Source organism: Rana temporaria, chromosome 10, assembly GCF_905171775.1.
Source record: "Rana temporaria chromosome 10, aRanTem1.1, whole genome shotgun sequence".
NCBI classification, from domain to species: Eukaryota; Metazoa; Chordata; class Amphibia; order Anura; family Ranidae; genus Rana; species Rana temporaria.
This window is the reverse complement of record NC_053498.1, coordinates 27,615,600-27,640,475: the sequence shown is the minus strand read 5'-3', so window position 1 is coordinate 27,640,475 and position 24,876 is coordinate 27,615,600. Positions and strand designations below refer to the sequence as shown.

Genomic DNA, 24,876 nt, shown 5'->3' with positions numbered 1-24,876 from the left:
TTCGTTTTGGAGGTAAGTAACCACAAAGTACAAAAGAACTGGGACCCTTCATCCACAAACCCCAATAATAGGGGGCTTTTCACCCACAAACCCCAATAATAGGGGGCTTATCACCCACAAACACCAACTCTTAAGTCACTAACACAAATATTAGTGGGTTCTTCACCCACAAACACCAACAATAGGGGGTTCTTTGCCCACAAATACCAACAGAATGGGGTTCTTCGCCCACAAACACCAACAATAGGGGGTTCTTCACCCACAAACACCAACAATAGGGGGTTCTTCACCCACAAACACCAACAATAGGGAGTTCTTCACCCACAAACACCAACAATAGGGAGTTCTTCACCCAGAGACACCAACAATAGGGGGTTCTTCACCCACAAACACCAACAATAGGGGGTTCTTCACCCACAAACACCAACAATAGGGGGTTCTTCACCCACAAACACCAACAATAGGGAGTTCTTCACCCAGAGACACCAACAATAGGGGGTTCTTCACCCACAAACACCAACAATAGGGGGTTCTTCACCCACAAACACCAACAATAGGGAGTTCTTCACCCAGAGACACCAACAATAGGGGGTTCTTTGCCCACAAAACAGTAACAATATGGGCTCTTTAGCCACCGACACCAATAACAGAGGGCTCTTCAGCCACAATAATAGGGTCTCTTTAGCCACTAACACCAATAATAGGGTCTCTTTAGCCACTAACACCAATAATAGGGGCTCTTTAACCACTAACACTAATATCAGTGGGTTCTTCAATCACTAATCCCAATAATAGGGGACTCTTCACCCACTAACACTAATATAATAATATTATTACCTCATTGACACCAACAATTCCCCTTCCCCTGACCACCAGTCTAATGGGGGTATTTACAATGACCATCACTCTAATGAGGCATTCTACACTGATCACCACTGTACCAGGGAATTTATGCCTACCCCCATTGTAACACTGGATACTTCACTAACCAATAATGTAATGGGAGTATTATTCAAAGTCCACCAATGTAACAGGCTTTGACATTGACCACCATTATACCAGTAACATTGGTGATCAGTGTAGGTGTGTCCCCTCCTTAAACGAGATGCTACACTTATCATCAGTGTAAAAGGAGTATTCTTCACTGGCCACCAATGTACTGGGGGAACCTACCCAACCAACCATTATATCTGGGTCATTGGTGGTCAATGTGTTTATTACTTACCATTACAATTTAGATATGTTCGGCTCTCATTGGCCCTCATTACTGAAAATAATGGTTTATCATGGCAAGTAATGATCATTTTAGCTAGTGCCATAGGTGTGCTCAGCCCATTGCATTAGGGTGTGCACCCCAAAGCTCAAACCTATTTGCATGTGTATATACAGTATACTGATGGTGTCAGCAGAGCGGTGGATGGTGTCAGTAGGGAAGAGATTGGTGTCAGTAGGGCAGTGGACAGTGTTAGTAGTTTTTTATTTTTATTATATATTTATTTTATTTAAGGAGCCCCATTAGGGAGCTTTGGTGTATTTCTGTGCATTACTGCATGTTTAAAGCAGTATATTCCAGTGTGTTACTGCACATTTAATGCAGCATATTTCTGTACATTAGTGCACGTTTAACGTTGTATATTTCGGTGTGTTATGTGCCATTTAATGCTGTATTTTTCTGTGCGTTACTGCATGTTTAACGCAGCATATTTTGATGCAATCTGCACCACACAGGGTGATTAGGGTGTGCCCAGGCACACCTGGCTTACCCTGTGCGCACGCCTATGGCTAGTGCAATGCCCCAAACCCCATTTCTGCACAGGGTCCCCTTGTTTACTTTATCTGTTGATTGGATGGATGCCTATAAGAAACTGTTAAACAATCTACAGCACTTTCAGTGAGTACATGTGTGGGTGACTGAGTTTGGATTCCCCTGTTTTCGTAGTATGAAGAGGTGTATGCGGTGAAGGGTTTAACCCTTGTTTATTTCACAGAACATTTACTCAGAAAGTGAATGTTGCTTTTTTACACACACACACACCCAGTAATGGAAAATGTTTAACATTTTCTGCATAAACTTTAGGCTTGTTCACATCAGCCCCCACACTAATACATGTTGTGTAGGGGTAATAAAGGGGTGATGCAATGCGTGGTTACAACACATGACACTGTTTACTTTTAACTATAAAATTAAACTTTATTTAGGTCTATGCGTTGTATTGCATCGTGATGGACTGTGGTGACATGCAGTACCATGTATGCGCAAAGATCCAGACATGCTATATTGTTGTTTAGCTTTATGGTACAGTATACAGGTCAATGCACCGGGTTTTAGAAGCTCTAAAGGAAATACAGATTTGGCCTGTTTGTCCATTCGCCCAAACATTCAGCAGAAGACACTTTTAGGCTAGGTTCACACTGCTGCGAATTCAAAATCGCGGTAAAATCACGATTTTACCGCGATTTTGCGGCTGCGATTTTGCCACGATTTCGGACGCGATTTAAGAGACATCTGTGCAGGGTTCAATGTAAATCGCGGCCCGAAATCGCAAAAAGTAGTACAGGAACTACTTTTTGAAATCGGTGCAGTGCTGCAGATGCGGCGTCGCACCGATTAGGACAGTGCCATTGCCGTCAATTGCCGGCAAATACCGCCGATTTGAGATGCGATTTGACATGTCAAATCGCATCTCAAATCGTACCAAATCGTACCTAGTGTGAACCAGGGCTTACTGTTTAGTGGGGATATTACTACCACCACTAAATGACAGCTTCCAGCTGGCTGCTGCTGCAAACTGTAAACGAGCCGGCAGACATCCGGGGTGATGTTATTAATCATGTATAGTCATGACCATATTTGGTCAATGACATCAGCATCCCCAGCAGGTTTTTTTTTTTTTGATTCAGCAACTGGCCTGGCACTGTCATTTGCAACACAAGTAGTGACGCAAGAGGATGGTTGTTGCGTGGTCATTGTGTTTGTGGTACTTTAGTGTGGATGTTAGTATTTCCTATTTAAATTTTCTTTTAGTTATTGAATAACAAAGGGTACTGTGCTTATTGATGTAAATGGGGAGGTCCAGATATCTGTAGTCCTCTTTAATTTGAAAGGGGGCTTACAGATTCTGATATCCCCCCTTCCATCCTCTGCAAACCCCCCTATCTCCTGGGCCAGGGGTGTGGGTATGAGGCCCTTGTTTCCATTAACATAGAGGGGAAATGCCTTACCGGGGAAGGAGGTCCCTGGAAAGGAACCCTCCCAACTTCGAGGGCATGTTATGTGGAATGGGCAGAGGGCACACACTTGCTATCCCTTCCTTTCCTGGCCAGGATGTATGCCTGGAAAGGGGTCTGGCATGGATTTTAAGGGGGAGCCCCAGACTCCTCTTTTAGTGTGAGATCCCCCTCAATGTCCACACTAGACCCTTTTCAAGCATGCACAGCCTGGTTGGCCAGGATAGGGATGGAGAGCTAAGCGTGCACCCCCTCCCCCAACTCCTAAACCAAAGCAGGCCATATACCCTGAAAAAAGAAACAACATAAAAAGGCATAGGGCCCCCTTCAAAGTTTATATTAGTTTGAGGGGGACCCCAGGCCCCCGTACAGGCATGCAGCCTTGCTGTAACAGGGGCATTTATACCTCTGCTGTAACATGGGATACTTCACTAACCATTAAGCGGTAGTAAACCACTGACAAAACAACCCCCCCCACTCTGAAAAAAAACCCCGCAAGACAATAGCATAATGTGCTAATATGAAATACCTTAGAACGAAGCCCTCGCATCGGCGACGGGTCACCGCTGAGGGGGCTGACATGTTTCCTTGGCGTTTCTTCTGGGTTCGCGGGCTCCGGCGCTGTGAGTGGTCAGAGCCACAATGACGTCACTTGCGCGCGGGAGCCCTCCGTTCTAGCAAGGAGCTCTGAAGGTCCGGCAGTATACCCTGTACCTTCAGAGCGCATGCACCACTGATGTCAGCAGGTAAATGCAGGGTAAATATCTCCTAAACTTGTGGGTTTAGGAGATATTAATTTTACCTACAGGTAAGCCTTATTATAGGCTTATCCGTAGGTAAAAATCACCAAGCGGGCAATACAACTGCTTTAATGTAGACTGAGTTTTATTAGACGGCCACCAATGTAACAAAGGCATTTACATTGATCACCATTATACAATGAGCATTGATGGTAGGTGTCTCCTCCTTACAAGAGAAGGGGGGGAGGGGGTGGGAGTGCGGCATATTTGCTGTCCTTTCTATTCCTGGCCAGGATGCATGTCTAGATAGGGGTCTGCAGTGGATTTTAAGGAGGAACCCTCACACTCGTCTTTTAGTGTAACGTACTCCCTAATATCCATACCAGACTCTAATGCAGGCATGCACCAACTGGGTGACCAGGAAAGGGAGAGGGCACTGAGACTGCTCCCCCCTCCCTCACATCCTAAACCAAAGAAGGCCATATGCTCTGGAAAAAAAAAACTTGGAAAAAAAAGTGTAAGGCACCTTTAAAGGCATGGGATCCCTACCAAAACTTTTACCAGTCCCTTATGTTGGCTGGCCAAAAAAGGGAGGGGCAATGAGGGAGTGAGTAGCCTCCCACCTCCTGAAAAATACCAGGCCACATGCCCTCAACATTGGAATGGTACCTTACCAGCCAGGTGACTCTCATACATAAAAACACTCTGAATTCTGGTAGTTTGTGCCCCTCTGCCCATGTGCATGAGCTCTAATGCCACGTACGGGTTTCCCGGTGGACTTTTTACTGAGGGGAAAGCCGAGAACCTGCTCGGCAGATTTTTCCCCCTACACACGGCCGGTTTTCCTGGCAGGAAAACTGCTATAAGAGTTTTGGTCGGGAAACCCGGCCGCGTGTATGCTCCACTGCAGTGTTTCCCATAGGGAAACTGCCAGGAAAAAGACCAATGGGAATCGCAGACGGGAAAACTGGTCGTATGTACGAGGCATCAAGCTCATTTACTACTTGTTAAGGATATGTAAACATTTGAATGTCCATATTTGGGTTTCTTAAACATTGTTCCATGGAACCCTAGAGTTCCTCCAGAAGTTGTTAGGAGTTCCTTGAGCAATGAGCAGTTCCTGCCTCTAATGCCGCGTGCACACGACCGTTTTTCGGATTCTAAATTTTTTTTTTTTTTTATGTCATTAAAAACGATCGTGTGTGGGCTTCAGAGCATTTTTCGGGTTCTGAAAAACGGGCACATTTTTTTTCGAACATGTTCTATTTTTTCACGACGTTTTTAACGTTGTCGTTTTTCGGGTTTTAAAAAATGGTCGTGTGTGGGCTTTAACGACGTGAAAAATCTGCGCATGCACAGAAGCAAGTTATGAGACGGGAGCGCACATTCTGGTAAAACTACCGTTCGTAATGGAGTAAGCAAATTCATCACGCTGTAACAGACAGAAAAGCGCAAATCGTCTTTTACTAACACAAAATCAGCTAAAGTAGCCCAAAGGGTGGCGTCATCCGAATGGAACTTCCCCTTTATAGTGCCGTTGTACGTGTTGTACATCACCGCGCTTTGCTAGAGCATTTTTTTTTCGCGATCGTGTGTAGGCAAGACCGTTTTAATGATCAAATTGAAAAAAACTACGTTTTTTTCAAGAGCCTGAAAAACTTTTCTTTTTACAACCTGAAAAATTATCGTGTGTACGCGGCATCAGATTACTTCCTACTGACACCATTGATCTTTTTAGCTAAATGTAAAAGGGTAATTCTACCCAATGACCACAAGTTTAGGGAGCATTCTTCCCACTGACCTTTAGGCCTCGTACACACAATAGGTTAACCAGAGGACAACGGTCTGATGGACCGTTTTCATCAGTCCAAACCGATCGTGTGTGGGCCCCATAGGTTATTTAACCATAGGTTAAAAAAAAGCCAACTTGCTTTAAATTTAACCGATGGATTCCTAACCGATGGGAAAAAAAACGATCGTTAGTAGGCACAACCATCGGTTAAAAATCCATGCATGCTCAGAATCAAGTCGACGCATGCTTGGAAGCGTTGAACTTCGTTTTTTTTCAGCACGTCGTTGTGTTTTACGTCACCGCGTTCTGACACGATCGTTTTTTTAACCGATGGTGTGTAGGCACGACGGACCATCAGTCATCGGTTAACCTATGACAACGGTCCATCAGACCGTTCTCATCGGATGGACTGATCGTGTGTACGAGGCTTTACACTTATGTATCATGAGTTGTAGATAGAGTAATCATGGGGTTCCCTGAGACCAGAAAATTAGTTCAAGGGTTCCGCTGTGTTGAATTGGTTGAGAAAGGCTGGTCCATAACCTAGCCATGTTAAATTAACCCATTGCTTTGCACCACATTAGCAAGTCAGAGGTTCACTTTAACACACAGTTACAGTGAAAATGACTGCAGCTCTGGTTAGGAAACAGCACAATATCTTTTTATACGATGAAGACCGCCTGCGTTACATCAGTTTGCTCGCTGTCCGCGTACGAGCAAGTCTCAGACACAGTTCTGCAGAAGAGGTCAGGAGGAAGTGTAGAGAAAACAGAGAGGGGGGATCCCCCGAGTCACATGACTTCCAGCAAGAGCAAAAAACACTAAACTAACTACAAAAGAGCAGTTACATAGATTAATCAGCGTTGCAATGTATAAACACGTTAAATCTTTTTTTTTTTTTTTTACGTGGTTGTTAGTGTTGTGGAAAATGAGGTTAATAGAAATGTTAAATGCTTTGGAAAAAAAAAGTTTTACAATTTATTGCAGAGGTGATCACAATTTTTAAAGGGTGCCTGTCATAGGCCAAACGTCCCTTTATAATTAATTTGCAAAAATTTACATTTTAAGATTCCAAAAAGCATAAAAATATGACTTTGAAATATATTTGTGCAGAAATACCATCGACAATCACAAATTTTACAATATATTTGCTAATAATTTGCATTACTGCATGTTTATGGGTGTAAAACATATTTAATACACTGTGTACCATTGGGGTCAGTTACTATAACTGCATAGGAGGAAAACGGTGCAGCGTCTGCTTGATACACATTTTCCCAAAATGTACTATTACTACAGTATGCATTGTTTCCAATACAGCGGAGAAGTTTTGCTTCTGATGTGAATAATTAGTATCATTTAAAGCTCAACTCGGGGCACAAAAACTTTAATTTAAAGTGCTACTTACTAAACCCACAACAGTAAAATCAGTGTGTATATGCAGTAAAACATGCTTGTTATATTCACTGTGGAACCTAATAGGATTTTACAAAAGGTAAAAAAATTAAGAAAAATGTATCTTTTTAAACACGCCTCGTCCCACCGAGCTTGCGTGCAGAAGCAAACACGTGAGAAGCACCCGCATATGAAAACGGTGTTCAAACTACACATGTGAGGTATCATCGTGATCGTTCGAGCGAGAGCAATAATTCTAGCCCTGGACCTCCTCTGTAACTCAAAACATGCAACCTGTAGAATTTTTTAAACGTTGCCTATGGAGTTTTTTTAAGGGTCAGTTTGTCGCCATTCCACGAGCGGACGCAATTTTGAAGCGTGACATGTTGGGTATCAATTTACTCGGTGTAACATTATCTTTTACAATATAAAACAAAATGGGATAACTTTGCTGTTGTCTTATTTTTTTTTTTTTTTTTTTAAAGTGTATTTTTTTTACAAAATAAAGTGCACTTGTAAGACCGCTTCGCAAATACAGTGTGACCAAAAATTTTGGGGGTTCTAAGTAATTTTCTAGCAAAAAAAAAAAAAACAGTTTTTAACTTGTAAACAACAAATCTCAGAAAGAGGCTCGGTCCTTAAGGACTCTTTCACACGGGTGGCCCGTTCAGGTCCGCCTGCCAGTTTTTTAGGCGGACCTGAACGGGCGCTCCGTGCTCCTCTATGGAGCCGCAGATGTCAGCGGTGACATGCCCACTGACATCCGACCCGTTCCGATCCGCCAAAGTGTGACGGAGGAAAAACCTCCTTTTCTATCCGTCTGGCGGATCGGATCGGGTGAACATGGACAGAGGGTCCGTGTTCATCCGATCCCCCCATAGGGGAGAGCGGAGAAAAGAGCGGGGACCGCCCTGTAATCCGCCGGCTCAGCAGGGATCAACGGATTGATCTCCGCTGAGCAAGCGGAGGTTCACGGGGCGGATCATTACTGATCCGCCCTGTGTGAAAGGGGCCTAAGTGGTTAACTATTATTGCTTATGAGAAAAGGTATTTAGCAGTTTATATTTAATAAAATAATTGCATTTCACTGTTCTGTGTACTGTGGGAGACCAGATATATTGAACGTGGGGCCCTGAGTTTAGTAACACTTTCTCAGTAGCCAAAAAGAATATAAAAATATACTTTGGATGCGCCAAACACATTTGCAAACCGACATATTGCCTTGTAAAAGTGACGTCATCACTGTGCTGTACATAGCCTATTCAGAAAGCAGAGCTGTGGGAGGGGCCCAGCAGGCTCCACCCACTACAGGAGGGGGTGGAAACAAGACCAGTTATCCTGCACAAGGAGAGAGACCAGAAGTGACTGTTTTTTCTTACAGGAAGTGTGTGCACAGAGGTTTCACACTGAATTACTGCACAGATCTGGAAGAAATACACAAAGCACATTGAGATTCAAGTAAGAATACTCATGACCGTTGTATTTAAACCAGTGTTTCCCATTTTTTTGGTCTTGTGGTGCACCAAAAAGATCAAAATTATTTCACGCCACACATGAAAAGATTTAACAATGTTTGTGGTGAAGAACTTATTATACATATTACAGTATATACTGTATGTATTACATATATATTTAATTTTAAATTGAATGTGAAGTATGTGCCTGCTTTCGAGAGCAAATCAGATTGAAGCGATTCTAATCTTCTTTGTACTTTCGCTCGCTTCCTTGCTTTACATTTAACAGTTTCTATTTCAGCGTTCCAGACCTAATTAAGTATTTCTCCATCACTGAACAGTGAACAAACTTTTATAAGCATCAATCACGCTATAGGCGTATCCAGTGTGAAAGGGGTCTAATGAAGAAACATCAGTGGCTGTCCTATCTTCATTCAGCAAGAGCCCACAGCGTAGCACTTGCCGCATGTCACTGGAGAGCACATTGAACACATTTTATAAGTGGTCAGAAACTTGTAAATAACTCATGAAAGAATAAAGTTACGTTAAAACCAAGCACACCACTGTTTTTCTTGTGAAATTCCCAATAAGTTTGATGTGTCACATGACCCTCTTCCTATTAAAAAAAACAAAAGTTGGATTCAAAATGGCCGACTCAAAATGGCCGCCATGGTCACCACCCATCTTGAAAAGTTTCCCCCCTCACATATACTAATGTGCCACAAACAGGAAGTTAATATCACCAACCATTCCCATTTTATTAAGGTTTATCCATATAAATGGCCCACCCTGTATAATTAGAGCGATCAAGTTCTCCCGAGATCTCACACAAGTCTCGCGTTATGAAAGGAACCAATGAATGACAGACTGACAGAGGTTGCGTTTTTTTATATGTTACTTTTTTAACTTTTGTGACATTGATTTATCATTTCATTTTTCATTATTTATCAAGGTTTCAAAACGCTAGCAGTTTTAAATATTTTTAAAAATCCCACGGCACACCTTTAAATCTCCCCCGACAGTTTGAGAATCACTGATTTAAACCATAATTTGATTATCCAGGAATCCAGATTTGACCCTAACCCTAAAACCCCTTTCACACTGAGGGCGTACTGCAGGCACTATAGCGTTAAAATTAGCGCCTGCAATCCGCCCTTAAAAAGTTGCTCCATTGTCTCCAGTGTGAAAGCCCAAGGCCACACTTATGGCCAAGATGTAGCTGGCGATCATAGGCAATAAACATTAAACACATTACAGCGATTACTCGTGACAGCTGTGAAAATGCTTCATACATTCACACAGCAATTTTTTTTTTTTTAAGTAGACCTTTAAGTGTTAGGTTTAAAGTGATACTGAATCTTCTTTTTTTATTATCAATCAATCATCAACGTCCAGCTAGCCTCAGAGCCTGTGTAGATGGGCAAATGTGGCATGTTTCCAGATATATTTAGCTTTCTGTTCTGTTTCTGACCTCCGGATTTTATTCTCTTGTTTCTGATCTCGATCTCCTTCTCCTGTTTCTGATCTCCTGACCTCCTTCTCCTGTTTATGATCTCCTTCTCCTGTTTCTGATCTCCTGACCTCCTTCTCCTGTTTATGATCTCCTGAACTCCTTTATCTGTTTCTGGTCCCCTCACCTCCTTTTCCTGTTTCTGGTCCCCTCAGCTCCTTTTCCTGTTTCTGGTCCCCTCAGCTCCTTTTCCCGTTTCTGGTCCCCTCAGCTCCTTTTCCCGTTTCTGGTCCCCTCAGCTCCTTTTCCCATATGTGGTCCCCTCAGCTCCTTTTCCCGTTTCTGGTCTCCTCAGCTCCTTTTCCAATTTCTGGTCCCCTCAGCTCCTTTTCCCATTTCTGGTCCCCTCAGCTCCTTTTCCCATTTCTGGTCCCCTCGGCTCCTTTTCCTGTTTCTGGTCTCCTCAGCGCCTTTTCCCGTTTCTGGTCTCCTCAGCTCCTTTTCCCGTTTCTGGTCTCCTCAGCTCCTTTTCCCGTTTCTGGTCTCCTCCGCTCCTTTTCCTGTTTCTGGTCTCATCAGCGCCTTTTCCTGTTTCTGGTCTCCTTAGCGCCTTTTCCTGTTTTGAATCTCCTGAACTCCTTTTCCTGTTTCAAATCTCCTTTCCCTACTTATGATCTCTTTTTCCTGTTCTCCTTCCCCTGTTTCTGATCTCCTGAGCTCCTTCTCTGGTTTTGGATTTCCTGAGCTCTTCCTCCTGTTTTAGCTATTCCAAACTCTTACTCTTGTTACAGCTTTCCTGAGCTCCTTCCCCTGTTTCTGATTTCCATTTCCTGTTTCTGATCTCCTTCTCTTATTGTCCTCCTTATGTTTCTGGTCTACTGAGCTCCTTCTCCTGTTTGGGATTTCCTGAACACCTTCTCCTGTTTGGGATCTCCTGAACACCTTCTCCTGTTTGGGATGTCATGAACACCTTCTCCAGTTTGGGATTTCTTGAACACCTCCTGTTTGGGATGTCCTGAACACCTTCTCCTGTTTGGGATGTCCTGAACTTCTCCTCCTGTTTGGGATGTCCTGAACTCCTTCTCCTCCTGTTTGGGATGTCCTGAACTCCTTTTCCTGTTTGGGATGTCCTGAACTCCTTCTCCCCCTGTTTGGGATGTCCTGAACTCCTTTTCCTGTTTCGGACTTCTCCTGGGCTCCTTCTCCTGTTTCTGATCTCCTAAACTCCTCCTCCTGTTTCTGATCTCCTGTTTCTTATCACCTTCTGACCTTAAACCTACTTCAATACTGTTTAAAACTTTAAAAAAAAGTAAATATTTGGAGAAAAGAAATGATCCTGGACTGCCGCACTCTGATAGGCAATTTATTGAAACAAAATAAACAAAGGATAAAATCCAAAGCTGTATGACATCCAAAAATTCATGCAACACTGCAATCAATAGTAGGAAGTGGACACAGGGGACAAAAAGGCTAACATGTTTCACATCATGGATAGATGCTATGACTAAGCATCTATCCATGATGTGAAACATGTTAGCCTTTTGTCCCCTGTGTCCACTTCCTACTATTGATTGCAGTGTTGCATGAATTTTTGGATGTCATACAGCTTTGGATTTTATCCTTTGATAGGCGATTTATTGAAACAAAATAAACAGAGTGCGGCAGTCCAGGATCATTTCTTTTTTCCACGGATCAGCGCAGATTCTGCGGGAGCACAGAATAGGTCGCAGGGCTTGGAGCGGTACTTTTTTTCCATTAAATATTTGGAGAGGTGGGGAATATGGGAGGGGGGTTTCTGGATAGAGGGGAAGGGGGAAGGAGAACGAAAATATGTGGTTGATAGGAAAATGTAACCTTTGTTCGATTTTAACAAATATTGTATGTTGAACCTAAATAAAGTATTAATAAAGAAACAAACAAAAAAAACTGTTTTATGCTTCTTTTACATCCCTGTTCTAATGTGGAAAAAGGCCAGTTTATCATTTCACTAAGATAGAGGCTGGTAAGAAGATGTAAGAGAGCCTATTTGACATAATACTGGATGCCAGACACTTACCTGCCTGAGGTTATTGAGTATATCCAGGTTTATTCTCCCATGGTTTAGCAGTGCAATCACCCTCTGAACAGCTAAAATGTTCTCATGGACCACAGCAATGTGCAGCGCTCTAGAGAGGGAGAAGTAGAGAATATTGTCAGCACTGGAGCACAGTAATCGCATAACAAGTTGGCAGCCTTGTGTAGAGATCTACATGGGATTTCATGGGCAAAGCACAAGTTCACTTTAAATTCAGGCAATGTGTGGCTGAGAGCTTTGACTCTTGCTATTGTTTTTAAAGAGTCTGTGCTATGACAGGCCAAAACTATCATTTATGTATGGAATAGAGACCATTCTTCAGAGAAAGTTGCCTGGTACATGAGATGAACCCCCTGAGAATTGGACAGTGGTAGGTGGGCTCTAGACATGGAGGATTCACTGTAGGGCAGACTGTGTGTCATACTGCATTTGTATTTGAAAATGGCCATGTTAATACATTGTCCAAGTTAATAGTTAAAGGGAAAACTTGGGGGTCTATTTATAAAAAAAAAAGAAAAGGCACATGCAGATTCACTGGACGAATGATAATGCATTCCTGTGTTTTTTCAGGAGCAGTGATTTTAATAATGCTTAAAGTGAAACAATAAAAGTGAAATATTCCTTTAAATTTCATACCTGGGTGGTGTCTATAGAATGCCTGTAAAGTAGTGCATGTTTCCCGTGCTTAGAAAAGTCCCTGCAGCAAAATGACATTTCTAAAGGACAAAAGGTAATTTAAAACTACTCGCGGCTATAATGAATTGCCGGGTCCCAGCAATACAGATACAAGTCATTGAAAAAAAACAGCATGGGTTCCCCCCTTAGTCCATTACCAGGCCTTTTGGGTCTGGTATGAATATTAAGGGAAACCCCAAACCAAAATAAAAAAAAACAACACAGGGAGCTGCTTGCTGTGGGGGCATAAACAGGAGGGAGGGGCCAAAAGAGCTGGCCAGGGACCTGAGAAGAGGATCCGGGCTGCTCTGTGCAAATTCACTGCAACAGAGCAGGTAAATATAACATAATATAACATGCTCCAAAAAAGCAACAATTTCCTAAAAATGTTTGTAGCACTACCCCCAAAGGAGCTGCTGCTTTGTTTTGGGCGGCATGTTACCTTGTGTTTCTCTGATGTCTAGAGGTGTTTGGTGGAAGTTGTAGTAATGGAATGTCCACAACAGGTTTCTTTTTCGGTGCTCTTTATTACCCAGTCGGGTAAAAACAATAACACTTGGTGAAAAATAGAGGTTTAGTAGAAATGAAGATAGCAGATCCAGATGTCAGTAATAGGGAAACAGTCCTTCTCCCACACGTGTAATGTCTCTTCCACAACTCCAGCCAGAGTGGGTATAGTGCGCATGGACAGGCCTCTCTCACCGGCCTGGCAGCCAGAATGTCACTCGAACCATAGGAAAAAGTCTCTGCCACAGACCCTCCTGATAAATGAACAGCGGAGATAATCCTCCTAATCAGACTTGGCACCTGGATCTTCTTCAGGTAGTTTTGAATTAGGGTACCGACTGACAGGCGGCCAACATTCAGCCTCTCAGTGTCTGGTTCCCCTGGTCCCCGATGGATGGTCAGGCCACTATCGGAACACCAGCCTATCTTGGTACTCCTCAGGCAGACTCTCCACCGTACGGCCTCCTCCAACTGTGTCCCCAAGTGGCAGATCAATTGCTCCGGGCCAATGTGGTCCCGAAACCAGGATCCTTGTGTTGCACGCGCAACCCCGGCCTGGGAGGCCATTTTCCGGGGCGGCGTGAAGTGGCTACCCTAAAGGTGGGCACCACACGAGGAGAAGCCCAGGAAGATGGCATCTGCCTCATAAATCCGCTCTCCCATCATGCACAGCAAGGCCAAACCCTCCTGATAGGCTGCCAGGCAATAGCACCCAATCTCTGACTCCACTGCTGCCACCTGCCGACCTAGGGTGTGATCAGCACCCCAGAAACAACCAAATTTAAGCCTCTGTCTCAGCTTCGGCTGTGCTGTGGCCTCATTCTAACAAATCAAACTGGTCAGACAAATTCAACTAAGCTTGCAGAGTTTGACAGGCCTGTCAAACTCGCCCACAATGTCAATGGGACTAAGCCACAACCCAGAGCCTGCACCTTGGTTTGCAATTGCGACACATTTTTTTTTCACACCAAAATCCCCCTTGGGATAAAAAAAAAAAGGCTATCAGGAAAAAGCAATATCAGCTCATGAATGTCTGGCAGACCTTGCTTGACTGCAGCATAAGTATTCCACCGCAGATCTCTTTTCAGGTGGTGTTAGAGACTGTCGCTCATTATGCCGTGTACACACAATCGTTTTTTCCGATGAAAAAAGTCAGATGGACTTTTTTTCATTGGAGAAACCGATCGTGTGTGGGCCACATCGGACTTTTTTCCATCGGTGTAAAAAAATAAAACATGTTTTAAATTTTTCCGATCACAAAAAAAAAGATAGTAAAGGCCAATTGTCTGTGTGGAACTCCATCGGAGAAAAATCCATGCATGCTCGAAAGCATTGAATTTCATTTTTTTGGCTCCTCATAGTGTTTTACGTCACCGCGTTTTAGCACGGTCAGAATTTAGTCTGATAGTGTGTATGCAAGACTGATGAAAGTCAGCTTCATCGGAATTCCGATGAAAAAATCCATCGGATTTTATTCCATCAGAAATCTGATTGTGTGTACGCGTTATAAGGGTTGACATAAAAATGTATTTATTTACCACAATATCTGTTCCTCCGAGTTTTTTTTTTTTTGTGGTATGATAAATTGTTGGTGTCAGCAGGTGACAGATCTGAACAAATAGGGTGGCGGTTATCTGTCTGGGGGCAGGACGGGGGAAGGAAGGTTAGTAATGTGTCATTTTAAGGAAGTTAAAGGGATTTCACAGAAAAGGCTCTTACAATAAAATGAAACTAAACACTGAAGGGAATGACGTCGTATAAAGATACAAACACAGATAACCAACAGACACACTTCGGGTGAAGTTAGCGGAATTGCAAAACAGACCCCAAGCATCAGATATACAGAAAGCACTGCTCTGCAGAAATGTATAAAGTCTACTGAGGGGTTAAGGCTGCATTCACACCTAGGCGTTTTTACGCCTGTAGCGCTACGCCGCTGCCGCCAGAGGGCTGAAAACAGATGTCCCTCTATGGAGATGGTTCACATCTCCACGCCGGACGCCTGTCGCCTGCCGCGTGAAAAAAGGTCCCGGACCTTTTTTTCAGGCGTCTTCGAGCGTTCGGCTAGGAGATGGGAATCATCTCCATAGAGGGGGTCATCTTGGGGCACATCTAGGCGGACAATACCGGCGTTTTGTCGCCGCAAATCGCGGTACAAAACGCCGCTATTTTTGCCGCGATTTCGTCCGCCTAGATGTGAATGCAGTCTAAGAGGAAATTGTACAAGAGTAGAAGTAATTCACATTTAGGAAATGAGAAGGTTTGACCACTGTGGACCAGTAATGGCCAACGTTCTGGATATAAGGGATCCCCAAGTGCGGACACCTACATCATCAAAAGGCAGCACATAATATCCAGTATATGTAATGCTATAGGAGACACAGCCTATGGGGTTGATTTACTAAAGGTCAAATAGGCAGTTTAATTTGCAAGAGATGTTTCATTTTGCAAGGCAATTTGCCCCAGAGCTTGGTTAAAACAGAAAAAAAAATGCCCAGCTCTGCACTGAGAACTGAGTGATCAAAGACTGCTGATCCCTCAGTTGTCAGCATTCTGTGAGCAGAGAGCCAGGGACTGTTAGCTACCGGCTTGCTGCCCCCCCCCCCAAACTCACTGGAGCGCTGAGCTGTGGAGGGGGCGAGAGGGGCTGGCTCAGGCTCTCAGCAGATCTCCGGAAGGCTGAGCCAGCTGTGGGCCTAAGCTTCTGGGTGGATCCCAACCATATGGTCGGGATCTTTTTAGAGTCTGGACCAGCTTTGGCTATGCTTCTCCTCTAATTTGGCAACATTTCACTTTGCAAAGAATACCCAATCACATCTTTGCACATAATGGGATAATAGAATTCAATAGAGCTTTACCCCAATTCACTTTCCTTGCAAAGTGAACAACCTATCTGCCTTTTGTAAATCAAACCCTATGGATATGCTACAAGAGATGGCCAGAGATGACTGGTGTGATTACAGCCTTTATGGAGCTTGGCGGCATGCTACAAGAGACTGCTAGGGTTCACTACAATTACATTCCATATAATTGCTGCCACATTTTATATTCACATACATATGCTGTGTATGAGCCATCTTTTTGTGTGGCTGGAGCCATCAGGAGCTATGTGCAGGTAGCCTATGTTACTGAATGGGGACACAGGGTCTGTATGGACACGACCACAAGTCCTAATTTCACAGGCGTGCAGGGCCAAGTGCGTGGCCCATGAATGCAGACCTTGTGCTGTGAACCCCCCTGCAAGCCTGTTGAACTAGAGCGTGTGACTGTGTCCATACTAGGGATGAGCTTTGAGTTCGAGTCAAACTCATGTTCGATTCGAACATTGCCTGTTCGCCTACCAGCAAACAATTTGCGGTGTTCGCGGCAAATTCGAAAAGCCGCAGAACACCCTGGAAAAGTCTATGGGAGAAATCTAAAGTGCTAATTTTAAAGGCTTATATGCAAGTTCTTGTCATAAAAAGTGTTTGGGAACCTGGGTCCTGCCCCAGGGGACATGTATCAATGCAAAAAAAGTTTTTAAAAAAATGCATTTTTTTCGGGAGCAGGGATTTTAATAATGCTTAAAGTGAAACAATAAAAGTGAAATATTCCTTTAAATTTCATACCTAGGGGATGTGTAAATTATGCCTGTAAAGCAGCGCTTGTTTCCCGTGCTTAGAACTGTCCCTGCACAAAGTGTAATTTCTGAAGGATAAAAAGTCATTTAAAATCACTGCTCCCGAAAAAACTGCAGTTTTTAAAACTTTTTTTGCATTGATACATGTACCCTGGGGCAGGACCCGGGTCCCCAAACACTTTTTAGGACAATAACTTGCATATTAGCTTTTAAAATTAGCATTTTAGATTTCAAACGTTCGAGTCCCATAGACTTTAACAGGCTTCTAAAGTTCACACAAACTTTTGGTCTGTTCGCAGGTTCTGGTGCGAACTGAACGGGGGGGTGTTCGGCTCATCCCTAGTCCATACAGATGCTGCGTCCCTACTTAGTAACACAGTAGCACCAGGTGGCTCCAACCACATAAACAGACAACTGTATGGACTTCAGCACCCATGTGAATGAGGCCTAGAAGAGAAAGAGAAATGGACAGTGTTGTACAGAAAAAAATAAGTAAGTGTAAAACAAATAAATGTAGCTAGCAGAAGCCAGTATAATTGTTATTTTGCCTTCACTGACTTAAGTCCTGTCCTGGCTTAGGGCTAATAAAATAAGTACCGATACTAATTTGTGTCCATTGGGCTGCAGGTTGGACACCAGGGCCCAGATTCACAAAGGACTCACGACGGCGTATCTCCTTAAGTCCTTGACCTAAGTCTCTTATGCCGTCGTATCTTGGGGTGCATATTTACGCTGGCCGATAGGGGCGCTTCCGTATATTTCCGCGTCGAATATGCAAATGAGCTAGATACGCCGGTTCACAAACGTACTTGCGCCCGGCGTATTAAAATACGCTGTTTACGTAAGGCGTCCGACCGACGTAACTTTACCCCTCATAAAGCAGGGGTAAGTCATGTTAAGGTATGAACGTCGGAACAGCGTTGTATTTTACGTTGTTTGCGTAAGTCGTACGTGAATGGGGATGGGCGTAGGTTACGTTCAAGTCGACTAAGCATTGAGCCGGCCTAAATTAAGGAGAAAATTTGACGTGATACTGAGCATGCGCGCGCATGCGCCGTTTGTTAGGTGCGTCATTTACGTGGGGTCACGATTCATTTTCATACAACACGCCCCCTACCAGCCTACTTTGAATTACGCGGGCTTACACCGGCCCATTTACGCTACGCCGCTGCAACTTACGGAGCAAGTGCTTTGTGAATACTGTAAATAGGATACGCTACGCCGGCACAAAGATGCGCCTTCCTACGTGTATCTGGCCCCAGGAGTTTACACTTACTATATACTAATAAACTTCAAGGGGTTTAAGGGTTGTTCACTTTGCAAGGGAAGTTGCACCATGCAAAATAACTTTCCCCAGAGCTTAGTGAATGTGGTGAAGTTCCATCATCCAATCATGTGCAAGCGAAAAGGACGTTGTTTTTTTTTTTCTTCGTGTTCCTTTCGCAGGATTTGGTATTCTTTGCAAATTGAAATTTCATCACATAAACGAAGAACGTTTATCTTGCAAAGTGTGCAGCCTAAGTATCTTTAGAAAAATTAACCCCTTAGGGCCAGATTCTCGTAGAACTGCGGCGGCGTAACGTATCTCCTTTACGTTACATCGCCGCAAGTTTTACGGGCAAGTGCTTGATTCACAAAGTACTTGCCTGTAAAGTTGCGGCGGCGTAGCGTAAAGTCCACCGGCGCAAGCCCGCCTAATTCAAATGATCCAGGTAGGGGGCGTGGATCATTTAAATTAGGCGCCGATCGTACTGCGCATGCTCTCGAAATTTACCGCCGTGCATTGCGCGAAATTCCGTCGCAAGTACGTCATTGGTTTCGACGTTAACATAAATGGTGTCCAGCGCCATTCATGGACAACTTACGCAAACGACGTAAAATTTTCAAATTTCGACGCGGGAACGACGCCCATACTTAACATTGGATACGCCACCTAGGGGGCATGTTTATCTTTATGGCATGTATCTCTTACGGAAACTACGGAAATTCACTACGACGGGCAAGCGTATGTTCGTGAATCGGCGTTACTAATCATTTGCATATTCTACGCCGACCGCAATGGAAGCGCCACCTAGTGGTCAGCGTAGATATTGCACCCTAAGATACCACGGCGCAGGCCGTCGTATCTTAGGCATGTTTAAGCGTATCTCAGTTTGAGAATACATTTAGACATACGACAGGCTTAGATTCGGAGTTACGTCGGAGTATCTGCTGATACCCCGGCGTAATTCTATGTGAATCTGCCCCTTAGAGTCTAGACTTTAGCTGCCCATAGACTTTATAGAATAATTGATAGAATGATCAGTCTTGCAGGTAGGATACCTTTACCCCCCCCCCCCCCCAAGCTATATTTCAGTAGAACATGGTAACCATATGAAAGCTCAACTTTGTCATGCTTACAAGGTGTTGCAATAGAGAAATGAATGGGTGAAGGTAACATGAGGTTGCAGCTGGGTGTAGCCAGGTGCTGCCGGGTGTGTACATCCCTCGCCCCCCCCCCCCCCACCCTGTTTAGTAACAGACCAGGCTCTTCCCCCCCTCTTTTATACAGCCACCACTGTATATGAGCAGTGATACTCGCTGGGAAGAGGAGTCTGCAGCCACCCACCTCCTCCCTCCCATTTGGATGATGCCATTTGAGCCTGGGATGTGATGGGACATGTAGTCCCCAAGGAACACTGTACAATGCAAACGAATGGGCTGGCAACTACAAATCCCACAAATCCCTGTGAAAAACAGTGCAAATGTGTGAGATCTGGGAAGTCTAGTGCAGGGATCCAGGAAGTACAGACCCGCTTCTGGGGTCTGTACACCACACCAGAGATAGAATGGACCTGTTGCAGAGTGCTGAGGCTGGGATTGAGTTATGGCTGGTGCCTGCCTATGCGTGTTTAAAGGAGCTGGGAAGGCACTGGATCTGTATGTGCCTACATCAGTAAGAGACTGAGCCTTTCTGAGCACTGAGGGAGCTGCGAGACTAAGGCCCCTTTCACATTGAGGCGTTTTTCATGCGGTACAGCGCTAAAAATAGCGCTGCTATACTGCATGAAAAATCATGCCCTGTAGAGTTCAATGTGAAAGCCCGAAGGCTTTCACACTGAAGCGGTGCGCTAGCAGGAGCGCTCCAAGAGTCCTGCTAGCCGCATCTTTACTGCGGTATAGGAGCGGTGTGTTCACCGCTCCTATACCGCGCCTTCCCATTGAAATCAATGGGAAACCGCGGTATTAACCCTTTTTAGGCCGCTAGCGGGGGTTAAAACCTCACCGCTAGCACCCGAATATCGCGGTAAATACGACGGTATAGCGGCGCTACAAATAGCGCGGCTATACCGTCACCGCGGCTCCACGCCTCAATGTGAAAGAGGTCTAAGCCACAGAGAGTTGCTGTATATTGGGACCTGGGCTGGGGGAGACCTGTTGCCATGTGTGCTCACATCAGAAAGGATCCCCAATCATGAGTACTGAGCTTTCTGGGACAGCTGATCACCACGCTGATGGAAAAAAAAATCCTTGCATACCAGGAATTGTGCACAGAATTGGCAAGCTTAATCCCTTACTGTCTATAGTTAATGCCAAGACTGCTTGTTTCTTAACAGCCCATCAGCCCTCTATTGAGTACAGTCTTAAAAGGACAACTTCACATGCACCACCTTACAGATGGCCCCCAACGATAGCCGGATTAGTACTGCTAAATAGGCACCAGGTACTTTATAGCCATCTCCAGGGGTTCCCCTTGTCAGGAGCACATACACCTACCTGCTGTATAGGCTGTATGCGTAAAGTGCACTCAAGGACATTTTTTTTGGTTAGTTAATATCGTTTTATTGCCTACTGTTTATACTATCTGAAATTTGTTTTAACGTTATTGCAGTTAGTTAATAAGCATATTATAGGCCAGCGTTCACCTTTTACCAGTACAGCATGTTTAAACATGTACAATTGCCTGTTTACAGATTCATGCGTTGTCTAAGGCCGGGTACACACGGACAAACATGTATGGTGAAAGCGGTCCGTCGGACCGTTTTCACCATACATGTCTGCCAGAGGGCTTCTGTACGATGGTTGTACACACCATCGTACAGAAGTCCGCGCGTAAACAATACGCGGGGCGTGTCCGCGGTGTCGCCGCGTCGATGACGCGGTGTCGCCGCGACAATGACGCGGCGACGTGGGCGGCCCGCCTTTAAAATGCTTCCACGCATGCGTCGAAGTCATTCGACGCATGCGAGGGACGGCGGGCGCCTGAACATGTACGGTAGGTCTGTACTGACGACCGTACATGTCCGAGCGGGCTGAATTCCAGCGGGCTGTTTTAAAACAAGTCCAGGAATATTTGTCTGCTGGGAAAAGGCCCGGCGGGCAAATGTTTGCTGGAATTCGGCCCGCTCGCGCCCACACACGACCAAACATGTCTGCTGAAACTGGCCTGCGGGCCAGTTTCAGCAGACATGTTTGGTCGTGAGTATGGGGCCTCAGGCCTCGTACACACGACCAGACATGTCCGGTTAAAACGGTCCGCGGACCGTTTTCATCGGACATGTCTGCTGGGAGATTTTGGTCTGATGTGTGTACACACCATCAGACCAAATTCCCAGCGGACAGAAAACGCGGTGACGTGGCGGCGAACCAGGAAGTTCAATGCTTCCACGCATGCGTCGAATCACTTCGACGCTTGCGCGGGATTTCGGCCCAGCGGACATGTCCGATGAGTCGTACTAACCATCGGACATGTCCGACGGACAGGCTTCCAGCGGACAAGTTTCTTAGCATGCTAAGAAACTTTTGTCCGCTGGAAACCTGTCCGCTAGCTCAGGAATCCGGTCCGCTAGGCCGTACACACGGTCGGACATGTCCGCGGAAACTGGTCCGCGGACCAGTTTCAGCAGACATGTTCGGTCGTGTGTACGAGGCCTAAGAGCCGGTTCACACTGGGGCGGCACGACTTCGGGGGCGACTCGGCAAGGCGTCCTGAAGACGACTTCAGAGGCGACTTGTAAAATGGCTTCTGTATAGAAGTCAATGCAAGTCTCCCCCAAAGTCGTACAAGAACCTTTTTCTAAGAAGTCGCCTGACGAGTCGCCCCAGTGTGAACCGGCTCTAACTTGCCTTGCCATAATACATCTAATTAATCGACTACCAAGTTGCTGGTCTACTATTTTCTGTGTATTATTATTTAGTAGTAGCATACTAATGTAGCCATGCCCCCACAGGGGTTGCTGAATATTGTGGTTCACCTTTCATGCTGCCCAACCCGGAATCCATCTCTCAGGCATTCAGAGACACAGACCAGTCCATAGCTTTGTTTTTTCTATTTTATTGAGAAGATTGAACTTGGATGGGAATAGGAAATGATGGGATGCTCAGAAAGATTCAGTGCAACTTGCTTGGGACTCCTATATACACTCCTGTATATACATCGTTCTATATAAACTCTAGTCTTCTCTCCAGCACAACTCTTGCTTAAGGCCTCGTTTCTTTACTCCTCCAGCACTTCCCCTGCTGCAGACCATTACTCCTCCAGCACTTTCCTTGCTGCAAACCGTTACCCCTATAACTAGCAGCACCACATGGGGTGGGCCTGACACAAATTCAGCCAGGCCTCAGTGAATTGCCTTTTGCAGACAGGGACCACATGCCCCTATAGTGTAGTAGATAGAAAGTTATTGGTGCCAACTGTCCTCTATCCAGCTACTGATCCCAGATAGCTCTCCTCAGGCCCTGCCAGCCAGCCTGGCTGCAACGACCCCTCTCCACTGCCCTTCACACGGTCCACTCTGCAGTTTGAGATGAGTGCAGAACCAGAAAACTTCCAGTTCTCTCAAGCATGCCTCTCCAGTCCTCCCGGCTGTGCTTTTTTCACCAGCCCTCCTGGCTGCGACCAGTTGTTCTCCCTGGAGTCTCTTAGCAGTGTTCTCTCCCGCTGTCCCTTGCTATCTCACGTGCCTCTCTACCAGGATCTCTTCTCTCCTCCTAGATGCATTCGAGCCCCGGCTCAAGGTCACCCCCCCCAGACTCTGGAGCTCCCCGTGGGCCCCAACAGCCTCCACACTCTCTCACTTCAGCTCTTCCACCCAACAACTCCTCCCCAGCTGGGCTGACCCTGGGTATTTAAGGAGGCCTGCCCCCTGCCAATCCAAGTTGGGGATTGGTCAAGGCTCCTCAAAATACCCCAGGCAGCTCCGTCTCTCTTACTAGTACCTTCTAGAAAGAAGAGGGAGGTGAAAATGATGATACCTGTGAGTCACCCAGCTCTTCCCTAAGCCACTCCCAGCCCAGAATGAAAACAAACAGGCCACCAGCTAGGCCTGCCTACATTTTCCTACTCTGCTAGAAAAATACTCACTCTAGCACCTACCTAGAGGGTGCTACACTAATATTTCAGTTTTACAGGTGTGTAAGTAGGGACCAAGCAGCTTAAAAGAATCGTGGCAGAACAGAGAACCCGTCATAAGAAGTGGCTTTTGTAGGAGTAGCGCTAAACTAGGATGGGGCTGTTTATAATATGGTAGTTCTCAGTAAATGGCTTTTACTACTAAAAAAGTTCAATACAACAAATTTTTGTCTGCTCTCAGCTTGTGATTGGATGGTAAAGGAGAAGCAGAAGACTGATAAACTCCGGCTCGCTACTTTCTCCGTCTTGCATATGTTTCTTATTAGCATACAAAAACAGAGGTTTTAGTTGCACACAATTTGTAAAATATACTGTATGTAGCTGTACTGCCTCATTAAGGTGGCTCTGTGAAGAGAACCTCTATACCAGTTAATACATTGAGGACATATATGCCTGTAGGTTGGGCTGGGCTTGTCTTCTTTGTGTGGCCCTGCCCATTTAAGGTGAAGGAACTACCTACTGGCATACCTGCCCTATATTCGTTGCTATATATGTTCCAACATGAAGGCCCTTATAGACTAGAGTTAGGGATGACACAATACTGAGGGCCTTGATGAGGCAGTGCAGCTTCCACATGTATTTGGAAATGTTGTGAAACTAAAGCCTCTGTTTTTAATGCAAATTTTTGGAAAATGTAAATTTGGGTTTTTTGCTGACTAGCTGATAAGTGAATTTAGACATTTTTTGTTTTATGTTTTTTATTGTGTTTTTTGAAAAGCCCTGTCCATGTGCACCTTACAATAAAACGCTAGTTGTAAATTGATTGGAGTGGTTGTTGTTAATGTTCAGCTTGCTGGATTTAGTATAGGGGCACACTATTGAACTTCAACTGCCATCAGGGCCGCCATCAGGAATTTTGGGGCCCCTGAGGGGCGTGGCCGGACCGTGAGGGAGAATGGATGCCTAACCGCTGAGCTCCTGTCACCTCAGGATAACTTTCTCCCCGTACAGCTCACCCAGCCAAAATGTACAATCGTTACCGACATGGGAACAGCCTCTAGGTCTTCGTCAGCATCTAGATCCCGTTCGACCAGGGAAAACAGCAGCACAACTACTTTCTCATCCACGGAGAGGTCCCGCGCTAACAGGGGAGAGATGGCAGCATCCCGTCAGAGGATTACCTCAGGTACCTCACAGACACAGCAGAGGGGCTCTGATGACATTATACTAAGCCCGACACAGACTCCAACGTTAACCCCGAGGGGACCGGAGGCTTCAGGGATACAGGGTGTCGCAACACAAAGATCACTAACTATTGATGACTTAAAAAGTGTGGCAACTGATATTAAAGACGCCCTGGCAGCCGCCATTTCGGAATTGCGGTTAGACCTCCGCTCCCTCACAGACAGAGTATCGCAAACGGAGACTGTTATAGAAGACCATGAATCTGCCCTCAGGCGATGTACTAGGAAGGTGGATGATCACATCCTTCAAATGAGGGATATGAATAGACACATGGAGGACCTCGACAATAGAGGACGACGCCAGAACTTAAGGGTGCGGGGGTTACCCGAATCGGTTGAGGGGGACCTCATCTCTCAATCAGTGGTG

At 45.1% G+C, this 24,876-nt stretch overlaps 1 protein-coding gene across 2 annotated transcripts in view; it reads right to left on the bottom strand.

Moving 5' to 3' along the window:
• BCL3 (BCL3 transcription coactivator) overlaps positions 1-24,876 on the bottom strand; it is a 119,756-nt gene that overhangs the window by 40,046 nt on the left and 54,834 nt on the right. For both annotated transcript variants that reach the window (XM_040327449.1, XM_040327450.1), the window contains one exon: positions 12,116-12,224. In XM_040327449.1, the coding sequence (XP_040183383.1) occupies positions 12,116-12,224 (109 nt within the window). The remainder of the gene's footprint in view (positions 1-12,115; positions 12,225-24,876) is intronic.